Below are 18874 nucleotides of genomic sequence, written 5' to 3' on the forward strand. Positions count from 1 at the left end.
TTTTTTTTTTGTCTTTCTTTCTCCTATAAATAGGAAGCCCATAGTCGAAAAAAAGGGAGTTTTCCCCTTTTCTCCTGCAAAATAATTCTCTCTTTCTTAATATAAGCACTGTTTTTGATATATAAAATGGGTTAAAGAGCTTGAAGATACTCTAGTTCGTCCGTACAAAACAAATCTACATGTATTTATTTTTGTTTCTCTGTCTATTTCTTTTGTTCTCTCAAGACCCCTACCACTCTGATCCTTAGACATGCTTTAAAAGATAAATTTAGATTCAACATCCTAAAACTCTGTTCGTCTCTACGAGGCAAGTCTATACATTTTATTTATTTTTCCTTCTTTGTCTATTTCTTTTTCTCCCTCAAGGTCCTATGACTCCAATTAGTGGGCATGTCTCACAAGACAAATTTGAATTCAACGAATACATAAATATCAAAAAATTTATTGCCAAACATGTATAAAACTATAAGTTCTGTAAAATATAGAAAAGAGAAATTGCTCAATTCAAACATTTGATATAATAAAATGAAAAATTAAATTAAGTATAATTAGTAAAAAATTAGAAAGATAAATATAATAATTAAAATTTAAAAAATTTTGCAATTAAGATTTTAATTTCTGGCAATCAAATACAGGCCACCAGAAATTTGGTATATACAAATCAATACCATCATTCATCTATTTTTCAAATTCTAACTCAAATATCAAAATTCATGGTAAAACCCGGCCTTTATTTTTCATTTTTATCATATTCTCAATAATTTATTCATGACAAACATAAATACAATTGATCATTTGAATATTTAATTTATAAATATTAATACTTTAATGATCTGCATGTAATTATTTCATATTACATAAAAAATTTTAATGAACTAAAAAAAATTATCAATTTAGCCCACGAGTGTGTGAACAAGACGGAGTCCAAACAAGAAATAACCAGTCAGTTTATTTGAATCAGCTGGTCATTAACAAATTATTATGACAAATTTTTTATCAACATAAACTGGATAAGTTACAATTGCCTTAAACAGATCTTAAACATCCTCTGTGAGTAAAAAAATAATGATAATAAAAAGAAAATCCTCACTCAAACCGACCCACGACCCGAAGTTGGATTTGGAAAATGGAGACCCTTTTGGGTGCTCTTTCCCGTACGCTCCTGCACTTTCCTCCCCCACCTTGTTACGGGAGACCGAACAGGGAGAGAGAAGGGCTGATGAGGATGCCCTTCCTCTTCTCTCTACATCTACTTCTTATCTTCTAATTTTCACCTAGCCATGGCGATTCAAAACCCCACTTCACTGTCGTTCCTTCCATCCAAACCCTCATTGCCCGCCTCTCACCCACGCGCCTCTATCTCAGGGCCCTTCCTCCGGCTGGGATGATAAGGTAGTCGGTCGGAGCCCTGGGGTGAGGACCAACGCCCAGGAGGATGATAAGGGCGTTGGAAGAACGAAAAAGAAACGATGGTGGTGGTGGGCTCGGGACAGGGAGAGCTATCTGGTCGATGATTCGGACGCTCTCCCGCTTCCCATGACCTATCCTGGTTCCTCGCCTGCTAGTCCGGAAGAGATCGACCGGCGGGTCCAATGTGATCCGGATGTCCAGGTTGGCTTTCTTTTCTACTCATTTGCTCATTTTTTAGCATTTTGTTTTCTGATGCTCAGGCTTTGTTGTATGCCCTCAGGAGTGCAAGGAAGTTGTTTACGAGTGGACAGGGAAGTGCAGGAGTTGCCAGGGAACGGGGTTTGTTAGCTATTACAGCAAAAAGGGGCGTGAGACAATCTGCAAGTGTATTCCTTGCCTTGGGTTAGGTAAGGATGCCGTCTTTTGTTGTTCAAGCTGTTATTTGGCTACATGCCGTGTTTTCCCAGCTTTGGCTGGTTCTTTTTGCTCATGTTAGGAAGAAAAAAAAAAGTGTTAGATTCTACTGCTTCTGTTCAGTTGGGGATTAGGTTATTAAGTGGCTTAAAGATAACTCCATCAGTAGTTTCAGCCTTGCTGTCTATTCTCTGGATTTACCTAAAAGCTTTTTGTCAGCAACAATTAAATATGAATTAATCCCATATCCTGGTTCTGTTTGGTCTGGAATCTATTTAACTAATTTTTTATAGTTTAATTTTTTGTTATTTTGTTGTTAATTATTTGTTCTGATCCTGAGTGTAGTTGCACTTGATCCATTTATAAGCTTAGCGGACATAAAAGTTAACATTACTTAGAATTGATGATCTTATGGTATATCAGTCATAAATGCACAAGTGTTTATGAAATATTATCTATATTTGTTTGGCTTCATCTATTTCAGTTTCCCTTAATATCCCCACTATTAATTAAGGGGAGTAATTTAGAAATGTGAGAACTAATAAACTGTCTTACTATGATTTGTTCCATTGTGAGGCAGGTTACTAAGGAACTATTTAATCATTTCCTATCACTTATGCAGATTATTGGTTATTTCATTCATTGAATACTTGAAAACTAGTTGATGTTGGTATTGCAATGGTTGTCCCTCAGTCATTGGGCTAAGATTTTTTATCAACATATATGGCCATTTGAGTAATGGGTCCATTTTGTCCCTGAATGAGGTGTACGTCCTTATTCATTTGGTTCAGGTTAATCAATTCATATTGTGGAAATCACTTGTTTTAAATTTGCTTGAATCCTCAAGTCACTTGAGATTGAATTCACATGAATCCTCAAGTTGCTTCAGAGGTGGCGGTGACTTTCATTAATAAGTTGCTAAGTTTGGCCATAGAATTTACGAAAGTGCCTACTCACTGAGAGTACTTGTCTGAAGTACTCATTAATTTTCCTATTCTCATATTCAATGTGGATTTATGCTGGGCAGGTCTACTATGGAACATTTATTGAGAGGTTTGATGGAGAAGTTCAAAGATAATAAAGAGGATTTACATATGAATTTTATTGATTTAGAAAAAACTTATGATAAGGTTCCAAGAGATATTCCTTGGAGAGTTCTTGAGAAGAAAGGTGTTGATATGACTTATATTCAAGTCATTAAAGATATGTATACAAAAACTGTTACTTCTGTTCGAACAGAAGGAGGATTGACCAAATATTTTCCTATTAATATTGGTTTACATAAGGGACCAGCTTTAAGCCCATATCTTTTTGCTTTAGTTATGGATGGCCTTACTGCACACTTACAAGAGGATGTACCGTACCTTGGTGTATGCTTTTTTCTGATGAAATCCTTCTTGTGGATAAGACGAGAGAAAAAGCTCTGGAAAAACTTGAATTATGGAGGTCTACCTTGGTGTCTAAAGGCCTTCGTTTGAGTAGAACAAAAACTGAATACATGGAATGTAATTTTAGTAGTATTAGATTTAGTGACAGAAATGTAACTATGGGTGATCAAATTATTAAAAGGTGTGAACGCTTTATTTGGGGTCTATTGTTCAAAGTGATGGTGATATTGATGGGGATGTCATTAGTAGAATTCAAGTTTGTTGGTTGAAGTGGAGGAATGCTTCAGGCCTATTGTGTGATAAAAAAGTACCGCTTAGAAAATTTTATAAGATGGTGGTGAGTCCTGCAATACTTTATGGTGCGAACGTTGGCCTTTAAAGAGAGGCATAAAACTAAGTTAAGTGTTGCCGAGATGAGAATGATTAGGTGGATGAGTGACTTTACACTTAGAGACAAAATGCGAAATGAATATACCTGTGATAGGGTTGGTGTAGCTCAAATGACGGATAAAATTAGAGAGAGTCGTCTTAGATTGTTTGGTCATATTAAATGTCGACCATTTGATGATCCAATTAGAAGAGTAGATGTTTTAGATTAGACTTGTGTTAAGAAAGATAGAGGTAGACCTAGGATGACTTTGGCATATTGTATAAAAAATGAACAATTTGTTCGCTTAAAAAATTGTTCATGTTTAAAATTGTTCGTGTTCGGCTCGTTAGGCTTAACGAACGAGCCGGACCCCAGCTGCTTCACGGGGCGATTCAACAAGCTCAAAATAAACTATGTATTCCTGTAGTATAACATTCTTATATTTCAGCTCTAAAAAATTTCTCAATTTAGATCAACTCTTGTGAAGTATTGTCGAGATGAGAATGTTTAGATGGATGAGTGGCTTGGTACAAAGAAAATGTGAAATGAATATATTCGTGATAGGGTTGTTGTAGCTCAAATGACGGATAAAATTAGAGAGAGTCGTCTTAGATTGTTTGGTCATATTAAATGTCGACCATTTGATGATCCAATTAATCTAATTAGAAGAGTAGATGTTTTAGATTAGACTTGTGTTAAGAAAGATAGAGGTAGACCTAGGATGACTTTGGCATATTGTATAAAAAATGATCTTAATTTATTAGAATTAAATGAAAATATAACGCTTGAACATATGACACGAAATAGGACACAATGGAGAAAGGATTCCTGACCCCATGAACATATGACACTAAATAGGACACAATGGAGAAAGGATTCCTGACCCCACTTAGTGGGATAAAGATTTTGTTGTTGTTGTTGTTTTATGTTTTCTCCAACTTCTTACTTGTCTTCTCGGTTACACTACCACCTGCAAACAAGTTCAACCCATTTTTTTAATGTAATTTTATAGTGTTCCCGACTTTGTGATATATATGATCTGTTATAGGAATTATGTGAAATTTTAGATAAAATCTCTTGCCTTACCAAATTTGTTTTTCTGTAGCTCAACTCGTCCCACTCTCGTCTATTCAACAAGATTTGATTGGGTTCTCGATAAACTAATTTTCTATGAAATTTTTCGCGATATAGTTTCTCTCTTTCTCTCGAATTTTGAGTGAGATTCATTTCTCTAGTAAGTTCTCGGTATTCTTACATGGACAACTTTTTATCCAACACCCTCTTTTATGCTGTGGGCGTAGAATATATGTTCAGTAAGTATAAACTATAACCTGGATTGCCGTGAAGGTTGTAAGATATCTCTCACCCTTGAGAAACTTTAACATATGGAGGATTGTTTAATGAAGATGATACAGAAGGGTTTTGAGCTCTTTTGGTAAGCATCAACTCTTTCCACATCATTTCTATCTTCAATGAGAATTTCTTGTGTCAATCAGGTGTTGATGTAGCTCAACTTCAAGGGTTTTTACTATGAATTTGTTTTAAGATGACAAATCTTATGTGTATGAGGAGATCACTTTCGAGACTTTTTTTTCATTGTTCCACAAAGCATGGGGCTCAAATAAATAACAGTTTTTCTATCCAGATCTTGGAAGCTCATCCACCACTGAAATTCAACATGTTGATGTTGTATTTGTACAAGGAGAATATGGATCCCTCTAATAATATCACTCTCTTTGATTTGACTAATTATCTTCTCCAATTGAGCAAGGAGGTGCAATGCTCTTGCTTTTCATCGAGGAGCATTGCTTTTTTCGCTGAATTTAAGCAGCAATTCATTACTCAAATATCCACTACCCATAAGCAGCTGAAATGTTCTCAATTTTTTGAACATGAGATAAGTGGTAGAATGCCGCTCCATTTTTTTTTTTCACACATTTTCCTTTACGAGGGATTGATTTCAAGTTGATTGGTGATCTATTTATTTAATTTTCTTAGGATGGCTGGAAAGCATGATTCTTTTCCCTTCACGGAAAGCATGATTCTTTAATCTATTTATACTTGAATCATGATGGTAGCTTTACTTTTAGCTGATTATTACTTGATGCTATTTTCTCCTGAATAATTACAACGGTTACCTAGGAACTTGAATTTTTAATAATGGATTGCCTATTTGAAAACTCAATGTCTCTCCATCGCTCTTTGAAGGAAGAAAAGTGGATACGTTTAACTTTTTTAACTTGACATTGTTTTTTACATCCTGTAGCTAGAGGACTGCTCTGCGTGGCTATCAAAATTGAATCAATCAGTTTAGTTCATCTTTGGATGGCTAGAATCATACAATTAAGAAACCATTATTTCTTTTTAAACAATTGATAGTTCCTTGCTAGTCTGCTAGACACTGTCTGCGCTTATAGACCTACTCCTCGTTTTCTTTTTATTAATGGTTCTCAAGGTGTTAGCTCCTCCTGGTTAGTCAGAATTTTTGTTTCATGTGTGGTTTTCATATAGTGTTCCTTGGCTGCTTTGATAATTACTTATAATCTTGATGGAGTCCCATGATCACCCAAGCACATGGAATACCGATCTCTTTTTTGCTTCCCACTCTTCTGATGTATTTACTTATAGTTTCTTTTCTGTTTTTCTGATTTATTTTCATGTAATCTTCCTTCGTGGTTTTTATACAGTGTTCCTTGGCTGCTTTGATAATTACTTATAATCTTGATGGAGTCCCCTTGATGGAGTCCCATGATCACCTGGCTGCTTTGATAATTACTTATAATCTTGATGGAGTCCCATGATCACCCAAGCGCATGGAATACCGAGCTCTTTTTTGCTTCCAACTCTTCTGATGTATTTACTTATAGTTTTTTTTCTGTTTTTCTGATTTCATTTTCATGTAATCATCTTTTTTATTAATATAACGCCGAGTGTGACTCTCAAATTCCAAATAAAAGAAAAAAAAAAGAAAAACTACTTGAGGGTACTTTATCTAGTAATATGATTGGGCACTGAATTCTATATGCCACCTTGAAATGCTAGGGCTTATTTGGGATCAATTTTTTTTTTTCTTTTGTTTTTAAAAACACATTTATTTAGTGTGTTTATACATATTCTTTTTTTTAGTTTTGAAAACAAATTAGGATGTCTTTAAAAACACTCAAAAGAATTTTTAGTTATTTTTAGTGTTCTTGAAAACAATCACGCTTTAATCAAATAACCAAATATGTTTTCTTTTAAATGAAAAGACAAAAAAAAAGAACAAAAAACAAAATTTTGAAAATGTAAGACAAAAGTCATCCCAAACAGCCCCTAGTAATTTTTTCTTGTTTTGCTAGGGATACATAAAGCTAGCCATCAACAATTAAAATTTATCATCTTGGCCTGGATGTAATTTGGGTATGATTTAAATTTTATCCACGCACTTCACATGTGAATTCAAACACCTTGCTGAGCCTAGTAGTGCTGTGGCCAATGCTAATTCTCATGTAGAAGTGACACTGAGTTGAGTTTGGGCAGGTCAGCCTCAATAAAAATTCAATTTTGGTTCAACTCAGGTTTAGCTGATAGTGATTGAGTTACTCTTAGGTAATTTTTTTAGCTTAGAAAGTATTATTTCATTCTCTCTCTCTTACATATGTATGTATAAAAGTGCATGCATAAATGTGTCAACGCTTGCAATATATATATATATATATATATATAGTGCAAGCGTTGACACATTTATGCATGCACTTTTATACATACATATGTAAGAGAGAGATATTATAGATATATATATATATATAAGTTGGAATTTTTTTAGTTGTTTGAAATTTAATAAGGATTAATTAAATTTAAATTGCGATTGCCTCTGCCACATCCTACTCTACTAGCCTAAGGCTGCATTTGGGGTGGCGTTTGGGCTGCGGTTTTCATTCGTTTGGGGCGGCTTTAGCATTGCATCGCGGTGCGTTTTAGGTAAAATGTGGGCCGCGGGTTCGACCTTGTGGCCTCTTACTAAATTATTTTCCCGTTTGCACTCTGCCATCTACCGATTCGTTGTCTGCCCTAACTCGATCTCCTTCGTGAATTCCTTGCAATCTCTCACTCGTCTTTTGCCCTAACTCGACCTTTCTCTGTGATCTCCTTTGCAAATTTTCTTTCGGGGCTCCCGTATCACCTTTCTCTATCCTCTCCTGCGTACATCATTTTGGTTTCCCATTTTTACTGAATATGGACTTTGTTGGATTTTTTTAATGTCTCTGTTGGTTTTTTTATGGTCGTGATGGAAGCAGCAGTGTTGGGGCATATATTTGTTTTCAATTTGAGAAGAAGAATCAGTTTTGTTGTGTTGCGGTGTTGGGTTTGTTCTGCTGTGCTGATAGGTTTCCGTTGTGATGACATATTCTGTATGTTGTGAATTTGAGAGGAGTTGAGTTTGTTGTCCTGTGGTGTTGGGTTTATTCTACTTGTGATGCCTGTTCTGTTTGTTGTGAATTTGAGAAGAGGAGTTGGGTTTGTTGTGTTGTGGTGTTGGGTTTGTTCTGCTGTGTTGATGGGTTTCTGTTGTGATGATTTGTTCTGTTTGTTGTGAATTTGAGAAGAATTGTAAGTTGTTTTATGATGACCAGTATTGTGGTTGTATTGTGTTGGTTAGTGTTGTGAGTTGTATTGTGATGACCGATGTTGGGTTGTGTCTGTGGTTTGCTGTGCTGTTGTGTTGGTCAGTGCTGTGACCGTGGGTTGTGTTGTGTTGGTCAGTGCTGTGGATGGTGTTATGTTGGCCGGTGTTGTGGTTTGCTGTTGGTTGTTATTGTAGGTTGTGTTGTGATGGCCAGTGTTGTGGATTGTATTGCGTTGGTAATTGTCGTGGGTTGTGTTGTAAATGTCAGTGTTGGGTTGTGTGATGATTGCTTTGCCACTGCAGACTTCAATCTTTTCTACTTACGTCACATCAGACACATAGCTACAGGAGGCAATTTTGCATATGCCCGTGGAGAATAACAGAGACTTATGACTTCTTCTGATGGGCAGACAGTCTGACAGATTCCACTGCCGACAATGATCGGGAACTGATAACATCTCTGAAGGACGGCGTAGCTTATGACGTACGTCGTCTGCATTTTAAAATTAATATTACCATATTATTAAATGTAATTTTAATAATTTTTTTTAGCAATCTTGATACTTACAGTTAAGTGAGGTGTTTATCTAAATTTTTTTTATTGTTATGAAGTAAATTTTTGTATCTGAACTATCAAATATATAACTATGACAGTTTTGTTATAAATAACATTACTATACAGGGGCAGAATTGTCATTATCCAGAAACAACTATCACACAACTATTTTCATATCGTAGAAAACAAACAACCAGCCAATTTATCTGCAGCAGCTTCCTAGGACAGCTACTGCGTATGCTGCTCCAAATAAACTCTAAATTATGTTGATTTTTTAAATAGTGTTATGAAGCTATAATTCAATGTTTTGACCTGAGTAATAATCTTTCTTTCTAATTTAAATTTTTAAATGCAATTTAAAGCTTTGATTTCCCTTGGTGCCCTATAAATATGATTATCAAATTTTAGAGGTCACGCTTAGTAATGCTTGGGTCTAGCTTTTTCCATTGCTAATTTTGTTCCTTGTTATGTCATTGATATAGTTTATTATTCTGTTGTTTAGTTCGCTTGATCATGATAAAAAGTGACTTATTGAAAATTTTATTTTCTGAATATTAAGTTGAATTATTGTTTTTTTCCCCAATTTCTTATTGAAATTCTTAAACATTTTCATACATATCAATTGGCATACTCTATGGTATCCAAATTGTTTTCATTTAAAGAAGGTTATTAAATTAATTTATTACTTTTTATTTATGATTATTGAATCTTGAATTTTTATTTGAATGAAAAATTATTATGCATCATATCTGTTGTATTAAAAAAATTAACCTTTTAGTCTTACTGCATCGGTCTTTATGCAACAAATGAACACACAATAAATAAACAGCAGAAAATGCTGCCTCACAACTCATTCATATGTTCTTTTGAATCAAGCAAACTCTTAGAATTATACAGGCTAATAATATTTGCTAATAATCATTCAGGATATGTTCAGAAGATCACAGCTCGCACGAACATTGATGTCATGGAGGACCTCGACAATGGAAAACCTCCCTGATTCTTCACCTTCTATATTTGTTCTTCTCAGCATATATCCAATTTCCGCCATTTTGCTTTGCATTTTATCCCACCAAAAATAAAGTATTACGCAGCTGCTCATAATTTATATACAATATTTTTTTAAATTTAGCATTCCTTCATTTAATTTGATAGAAATGTCAAAGGTATGATTAAAAGGTTACAAATTGCGTTTGCATTGACTGTCTCTGTGAAGGTGGAATCGTTTTTTACTTTTCTCTGTAACATTTTTTTTTCATAGGTAAATGAAACTGAAAATAGCCTTTAAACTTGTGAACAGCGATCAAATGTTTGGTGCTATTGAGGCGAATACATGTTGCAAGTTTCACGGAGATACCTTATTAAACTTTAATATTTCTTGCATTATATGTTTTTTTCTGAATTTGAATTTATTAATATTTATTTTTTTTAATCGAACCGCTATGTAGCTATGAACTATTCCTTCTATATAATTGTACATGTCACCGAGAATGTATATAAATTCATGTAAATATAAATATAAATATTTCAATTATATGTTTTAGCACTGGCCGTAATGAGCCTCCAAGTGAATCTCGCACGTACATGGTTCAGTAGATAGTAAGTTGCCTCTATAAGAACAAAAAAATCAGTGTTTTGCTCAAAAAGAGTTTGATTGACCATTATTCAATCATATTGTAATGAATGGCTCATTGCTTGGCCTCTTATCAATGCTCATATTTCAGATAGCTCAAAAAATTTCAGTGCCCTTGATGCCTCGTTGATTGCACCAATTAATGAGGAGACAATATTGAGTCTGGAATTCAAACGCAGGGTTACACTCCAATTGCAATTTGCCACGTGTTAGTGTTATAAATTATTACTCGTCTAGAAATTAGGGAGCCCAAAGCCTTACCTAACTCGCATTGATTTGCACAACAGAAATTTGCGTAAGAAGGAAGCTATAGGGTATAGGTTATATATATTTTTTTGGACGGCGCCCAAGCTTAAGAAGAAGAAAATTGAAGTAATAAGATTTATGTTTGAATATTGTCTTGTTGCTCAAGTCGACAGGAAAAAAAAAATACTGGAGGCCGCGGCGGATGAGGACAAGAACAATACTATTTTAGAAGATGTGGTTGTCATCTTCTCCTGAGCATTCTTTTATATATATATATATATTTTTGCTTGTTGTAAAAGAATCATTTGATTGTTAGGTTCGTTATTATTCAATTCAAGATGGTTATACATCATTTTTTCTTGAGTGCAATGGTATTTTATTCCCTTTTTTATAATAGGATATGACATTTTGGATATTTCATTTAATATAATATGGTCAAGAACATTATGAACATTTTGTCTCGAATATAACAAAGTTCTACATTTGTGTAAGGCCATTAAGAATATTTCTTCTCAAATGCAATAATATTTTATATCATTTTACATGAGTACAACATTGTTGTACTACATATTATAACATAAGTAAGAGCATTATGAACCTTTCGTCTATTATACAATGTTGCCTTACATCATTTTAGACAAGTAAAATCTTGTTGTATTGCATGTTATTACATAGGAAATGACATTATGAACGTTTCGTCTATAGTACAACATGATTGTACATTATTTTACACGATTACAATATTGTTGTATTACATGTTATAATATAGAAAAGGGCATTACGACTTTTCTTCTCTAGTACAACCAGATTATACTCCATTTTTCAGTTTAGTATAATCATGTTGTACTATAGGTTAAAACGTATATAATGTCATTATGACCGTTTTTCTCTAATATATGGTATTACTCCACTCACACCCTAGTACAACTTTGGTGCACTTCACGTTGTAATGTAGAACATGTTATTTGGATGTTTGTTTGTTAAGTACAATATTTTTATATCTTATTTTCTCTTAACTACAACCATGTTTTGCTTGATGAATTTGTTGTCTTAATGCAAGAAAAATGAATGAAATGAAGCAATTTCTATGAATTCTGAACCAAATGCAGAAAAACTCTTTTTCATGATTGTTCATAATGAAAATGATGCATATAATTTGTATTATAATATCCACATGATATGGGATTTAGTGCTCGAAAGGACCATACTAGTTTTTTGACCAAATTCAAGGAATATTAAATCAAAAGATTTTTTATGCTCGAAGGCTGGTCATAAGAAAGGTCACAATCTAAATAACATAGTAAAGTTCTAAAAATCAAGCATTATAACCGGTTGTCCTGCCATGATTAGATTTGTCATTGATCTTGCAGGCAACTAGATAGCCAATAAATTTATAGAATATCACAATCATTCATTAGCACATTTTGTGAGAGATGGCTCAAATGTAAAACATATAAGACAAATATATTTTACATGCAATGAAATAAATCATACACATCAAATCAAAAAGATTTTACATACACATGCTACGAAAACAAGCAACATGTGGGAAAGCATGCAAGCTTGCAAGGGATCGATCGACCGGGTCATGGCGAGCAATCGAACCAAGGAGGGTGGGTTGAATGAAACGGGACAATTGATTAGACTCAAAAGAGTGGGTAATCGACCCGAGGTTGCCAATCAAAACCCAAGAGCTAGGGGCACCGGGTCGGAGCTACTGATCAAGCCCTAAGCATCGGGCGATTGGTACGTGGCGGTCGATCGGTATGTGGCATTGATCATATCCTAAGAATTGTGTGATCGACACGTGGTTATCAATCGAGCCCAAAGGATTGGGTGATAGGTCCATGACGACTGATCAAATCCAAATAAGGTGATCAACACGTGACGATCGATCAAACTCAAAGGATCATGTGATAGGTTTGGAACGACTGATCAAACCTAAAGCAGGTGATTGACACGTGACGATCAATCAAACTTGAAGGATGGGTGATTGGTCAGGGACGACTAATCAAACCCAAAATAGGTGATTAGCACGTGACGTCGATCAAATCCAAATGATGAAGTGACTGGTCCAGAATGTCCAATCAAACCCAAAGTGGGTGATTGACACATGACGGTCGATCGAACCGTAAGGATCAGGTGATCGGTCAAGGACGGTCGATCAAAGCCAAAGCGGGTGATCAAAACGTGGCGGTCGATCAAACCCTAAGGCTCGGGTGATCGGTTTGGGACGACCGATCGAACCCAAAGTCGGTGATCAATACGTGGCAGTCGATTGAACCCAATGGATTGGCTTACGGATTGTAATCCTTCCCGATGCTTATGATCATATCTTCTTCAGTTGTTAGAATCCCTCCTGCAAATAAAAGGATTACATTCAGTTAGAGCTATGATGTATTAACATTAAAATAATTTAGCTCTTCAATTACCTGGGTCACACGAGATCTTTCGTCGATCTAAGACTGATCAGACCGCCTCTTATCTGTGCGCTCATATACATCAGCGGTAGAGGACTCTCACTCAATCTCCACAGTTTGTCCATAAAATGAAATAGAAAGAATACATCTTTAAACTATAGAAAACTTTATAGAATAAATAAAATCTTATCATCCTTTGCTTGTATTCTGTATGTGGGAGTACCCCATCAGTGTGCTTGAGGGGCCCCATGCCTCCACAGTCTGAATGCTTGTTCTGTTTTGCCTGCTCCCTCTTCTTCAGATAATCCGGAGAATCCCAAGCACTAAGCGGCGTGGCAAAAAAATCCTCTTCGAGCCACATAGGGCGCTGTCACGATTTCTGGATATTGCCAAATATGTACCGGATGCGATTGTTGCCCTTGCGCTTGAAGTTATGCTAGATGTGCGTCTCATGCTCAGAGTGTCGTAAGATATGTTTTTGTAAATATTACATGGATTATGTTTAATTGATAAATAAATAAAAACAACTTAAGCTATTTGTGAATGCTACTTACCAAAAACTCCTGAAACAAAGATCTCGACTGACCATTGGGATCTCCTTCCACAACAAGTATGTTGAGTTGTACTTACTCCAAATGATATCCAGAATGACATGAATAGTCTGGATTGGGGAGGCGGGGGATAGAACATTAAAATAATATTTTATTAGTTTTATCTTCAATTGAAAAAATAAAATGATTACTGACAATATCTTTAAAAAACTTACGTGTTACCTATAGGCTCAATACGGTAGCTGTTGTCTATCGACTCCTGCCCGGTAGAGGAAACGTTGGCCTCTGATGCACTCAACCCCGCTGTAGTCATAGGGGAGGTAGGGGTGGGGGCCTACACGAGGTGGGGTGGGTCAAACCAACTATTTTTCCTACTATATGTCAGAGTAAATGCCTTCGACATATCCATGCTATAAGGACACTCCAATTTCCTAGATGTGCTCAACCAACTAACATCCGTAGGCTGGGAAATCACTAATTGTCCACATAAGACACACTCTCCGTTGAAAATTTTACTTTGAAGTGATCTCATACATAAGCACACTCGACTCTCAAAACATTTGAAGCTCTTCAATCAAAGACTGTAAGTAGACGTCAATTTTCCCCCTCAAGCTTTGTGGACCTGGTTTGATCAGAGTCAAAAATAAGAACGACACGATCATACACATATTGAGGGGAGGCAGATTATACGGTGTAATGATCATTGACAAGCATGAGTATGAGGTTGCAGCGTGACTATACGGGGTGAAGCCATCCACACATAACCTAAGTCAAACATTGTGTACTTTAGTTGTAAAATCGGGGTAAGTACAGTCAAAATATATCTAGGTCTCACAATGTGACAGATGACTCATCGAGTTAGCATCAACCGATCTAATACTATGCCAAGTCCTGTGTAGGGATGTATGCATGAAAGCGAACAATCTTTAAAGCTGGGGTATGAGCGGGAAATAAAGTAGACATTTGTATTGAGTATTTTTCTGATTTTTATTTTTTCCTCCTATTGTTTGAATCTATTCGCACCATCGTCAAATCTCTTGACTGCATTAGTCTTATAATATATCATGCAACCATTAACACAGTAATTGATATTCTCACATTGTAACCCTAACTTTGAAACCAACTTTTTCATTCTGTACAAATCATACCAACACTAAATTTTCACTTTCAATAAAGTTGTTTTCGGAATGAATGCTTCTCTAAGCATATTAAAATCAGATTTGATGTTCAACATTCTCAACGCCATTGATAACTCTATATGTGCTGTGTAACAATCTCATAAAGGTTGTCGTGAAGCACTCAACAAGTCATAAAATTGTTGTGATTCATTATTGGATGTTTCAGCTTTGTGTCGAGCGCTCCCAACAAATTGAGCTATCTACGCATCATGATCCATTTCATTATAAGTGCCAGGATAAAATTTCTCTGAATGGGGTGCATAACTTGTCGAGGCACCTCTGAATGGAGGATAAAACTTATCAAACAAGAAAGGCAAGCAAGACATTGTTAGGAAAGGTAAATGCTATGTGAGAGCAATTTACTATTAAGCACAGTGTAGATTAATCTACCCTCCATAAGGGCATAATAGAATAAATTCCTTGGTTGAACTAAAATTCAGGTTCTTGCTCACCACAAACAGTCCAGTACCAACAATTAGGTTTGAATCCTTTGAGATAAAGATCCAATTAACTTTTTCGGGTGGCATAAGTGATTGATGTTTGTGCTTTGCACAAGGACAACGAAACTTACCCTTAGAATGATAGATGGGCAGTTGTGATGTCACTTGCACGAATTCCTTAACTCCATTCAAGAACTCATCTGTGAGTCCTTTTCGTTCTGGCTATAATTTGTCATACATCCAAGCTCTCAAATTATGGATATCCATATAAAGCATAAATGTGTTTTACAAGTCAGTGCAACAACTATGTAAATAAAACTTAGTCAATAATTATAGTAAGAAGTCAACACTACTTGGTTAACCAACTAACTGCAAGCAACCAACTTAAATTATACTAATAACAAACCCATCTATATCACCATCACTTTGAACAACATCAGATGACCTCCTTTACTTTAACCAACAAACAATAATTTAACTGATAACATCTCTATCTATATCACCCTCGCTTCGAATATTTGGTTGATCGATGCATTCCTCAAATTCAACCAAACAACATAAATTCTAAGAATAACATCTTCATCTATATCACTATCATTTTGAGCAATAGACCGGATCGTGTTGTTCCTCCACTTCAGTCAACCAACATGAATACTAGTAATAACGTCCTATTCTATATCACCATCAATTTGAACAAGACTGATAAATATATTGTTTCACTTTAACCGGCCAACTTGAATTCTACAAATAGGTAAATACATACCACTCAAAACTTATGTATTTATATAGCTAACCCCTACACTTCAACTTCTATGAATTCATACATACCAATCAATACTTATGTATATAAGCTAAGACAAAATCATCATTTTTTATAAAGATGTTCATACATACCACTCAATTCTTATGTATATACATACTTGACATAAACTGTAACTTTTATATACATGTCGCATTACATACATACCACATACCTAACACCTAAACTTCACCTTTTACATATGCATCACATTTACATAACTAAACAAAAATTTAAATGACAAAGATTTAAAAGCGCAGATGGAATTACCTTCCTAAATGTTTTCTGATTAGAGCGAAGTGGAAGGATGAGAACGACAAGAGTTTCGGTGGTCTCTGTAAGCTGCGTACTGTCGTTATCTTCCCTGCTAAGCTAGCTAGCACTAATGGTGGTTGTATCCCGATAGACAATGGTTTTGAGCGAATCCACGAGGGAGAGGGAATGGGGAAAGGGAAAGTAGAGAGCGAGAGATTTGAGCAAATGAGAGGACGGCATAGCTCAAAGAGGAAAGAGCTGAAATTTAGGCTCTCGGAATGAGAATACTAGGTCATTTGTGTCGGATTTGTGCTCATTTAATTCGACGCTAACAAACAAATGTTTTGTCGCTTAGTCTGATGCATATACAATGCAAAAACCGTCGCAACTCTAATAAAGTTTCACTCTTTTCAGAGTCTTTTTGTGTCAAATTTTCGGACGCAAATCAAACACAATTTTTAAAATTTATTATTCACCGCTTAGCACCCGCAAATTCAATGCTAATATTTACATTGGTAAATTCAGATGTAAATGTTGGACGCTAATATTGACTTTCTCCTGTAGTGATATATTTCATGCACAATCCAATTTTTCACTCCATAACGAAATATATTGAGGTGAACTTTCACTTCTATCGTGATTACCTTAAACAAGCTGAGATCAACCTGCAACATATATATCATGTCTCCTGATCAAACAAAGGGCATTTTTTCTAAATCACTCTCGGCCATCCAACACAAGCTTCTCATAGACAAGTTGACAATCCAAACTCTGGACCATCGATAAACTCCAGAGTGTAAAGATGATTACTTCATGCCTCTCACCAGTGGTCCACCTAGCAACCTTCTCTCCTCCTAACACAATAGAATGAAATAGTGAGGGATACTTAGCTTTCTGCAGACTCTGCCCTCATCATTTTGCTCTTCCAGCTTCTACTGGATAATTTTCTTCTTCCCATCTTCATTGGATGTATATATATAGGCATAACAAATATGTATATATATAAATATCACATAAAAAATAACACTATTGATTATTCTTTCTTAAAATTGAAATACATAATTTTATGCATAAGTTTAATGTGCCGAAGTATATATTATTAAAGGTATACATATATATATTATTAAAGGAAATGGGTATTTGACAGAGGCCCAAATATCGATTTCTGGCAGAGGCCCAAATATCGATTTCCAACCCTGAAGGGTCTATGATGAGAAGTCCTCATCAAGTGCAATTATTCGAGAATCTCGTGCCACGGGGGATCGAACCCTGATTTCCCAATACACATAAACTATTCGAAGCTATATAACCCCTACTTCTCGCATAACTAAAATTACCTCTAGGTACTCAGCATAAGCTGGGCATCACACAGCACAGCAGCGAACTGCAAAACTTCAATGACACTCCACCGCCCAAGCCACATAAGCGATAAGAAGGAATTGTACCGTTCCAAAAAGAATCAACAAATTCCCTCCCTCCCTAAACCAAAAGGAAATGGAACAAAGCTATTAAAAGCTCACTATAGCAAGCTAGCTTGCCCAGGGGCGTCACACAGGAACAAATTCTCTATCGCCACATAACTCAGTAATGTTAACGGATCAACTCCCAAGCCAATGGGAGCCTACAGAATGGCACTCACCTGCTCCATCTTCCATTTTTTTTTTCTAATCTTTAAATAGTCCAAAGGTTTCCGTATTCCTCCTCAACCCTCAATAAGCTTAACCTGGCTTCTTGAGTTCACAAAGCAAGCACTGCAAAATGGTTCTTTTTCGCACTGCGCCTGTCTCTTCTAACGATAACAAGATTACAGTGAAGCAGTTCAGGGAGTGGCTAAAAAGCATCGATCGTGACGGGGATGGCAAGATCAGCCGGCAGGAGCTGCGCGACGCCCTTCGTGTGCTTGGCAAGAGCTGCTCGCGATGGAAGGCTTGGAGAGCCCTTGTGCATGCGGACCTAAACCATAATAAGCACATAGACGGCGATGATGAGGTGGAGGAACTCATAAAGTACGCGGTGAAGCGTTGGGGTATAGTTGTTGTCTAAGTTAAGGCATGTAGTTTTGTTCACTTTTATGTTTAGAAGTGGTATGTAGGTTTGAGTCATCTGCTTTCATGTAGTAGCGCAATGTAGAATATATCTTGACGTGCGTTTAGTTTTGCTTTCATGCATACGTACGTATAACTTGAGTACTTATGGCATGATGCTGTACATATTTAGTATTATAGTTTGCGAGGTTTGTGGCAAAAAAGAGCTTTCAGATCTCTTACTCCATGTTACATTTGCTTGGCCCTTTCTCCAGTAAGACGCATTAAGTGCCGACTGACCCGTGATATATGTTGGCATGATCGCATCCGAACAGTTGCCCAAACTTGTGATTCGTTGCACGTAATGTTTTCCCGGCTCGAGCCTAAAAATTAAGAATCTAAATAATAGCTTCCTTAAATTCTTCAATAAAAACAAATGCTTTATGCATCACATTTTTTACTCCATGGTGTGTGAGAAGCAGCTATGATAGACTGTGTGAGCTGACCTTTTAAAAATTTAAAACCTTAAAAACATAATGTTACTGAGAAAATTGACAACAATATATGATACGCCTAAGTAAATT

At 35.8% G+C, this 18874-nt stretch overlaps 1 protein-coding gene across 1 annotated transcript in view; it reads left to right on the forward strand.

Moving 5' to 3' along the window:
* The window catches only part of LOC110026322, a 27905-nt gene extending 9356 nt beyond the window's left edge, over positions 1-18549 (forward strand). The window contains exons 2-4 of the mRNA XM_020727214.1: positions 1279-1611; positions 1691-1817; positions 18077-18549. Of these exons, the coding sequence (XP_020582873.1) occupies positions 1279-1611; positions 1691-1817; positions 18077-18309 (693 nt within the window). The 3' untranslated portion in view covers positions 18310-18549. The remainder of the gene's footprint in view (positions 1-1278; positions 1612-1690; positions 1818-18076) is intronic.
* Positions 18550-18874: the final 325 nt, after the last annotated feature.

This window comes from Phalaenopsis equestris, unplaced genomic scaffold (genome assembly GCF_001263595.1).
Source record: "Phalaenopsis equestris unplaced genomic scaffold, ASM126359v1 Scaffold000364, whole genome shotgun sequence".
Taxonomy (NCBI): domain Eukaryota; kingdom Viridiplantae; phylum Streptophyta; class Magnoliopsida; order Asparagales; family Orchidaceae; genus Phalaenopsis; species Phalaenopsis equestris.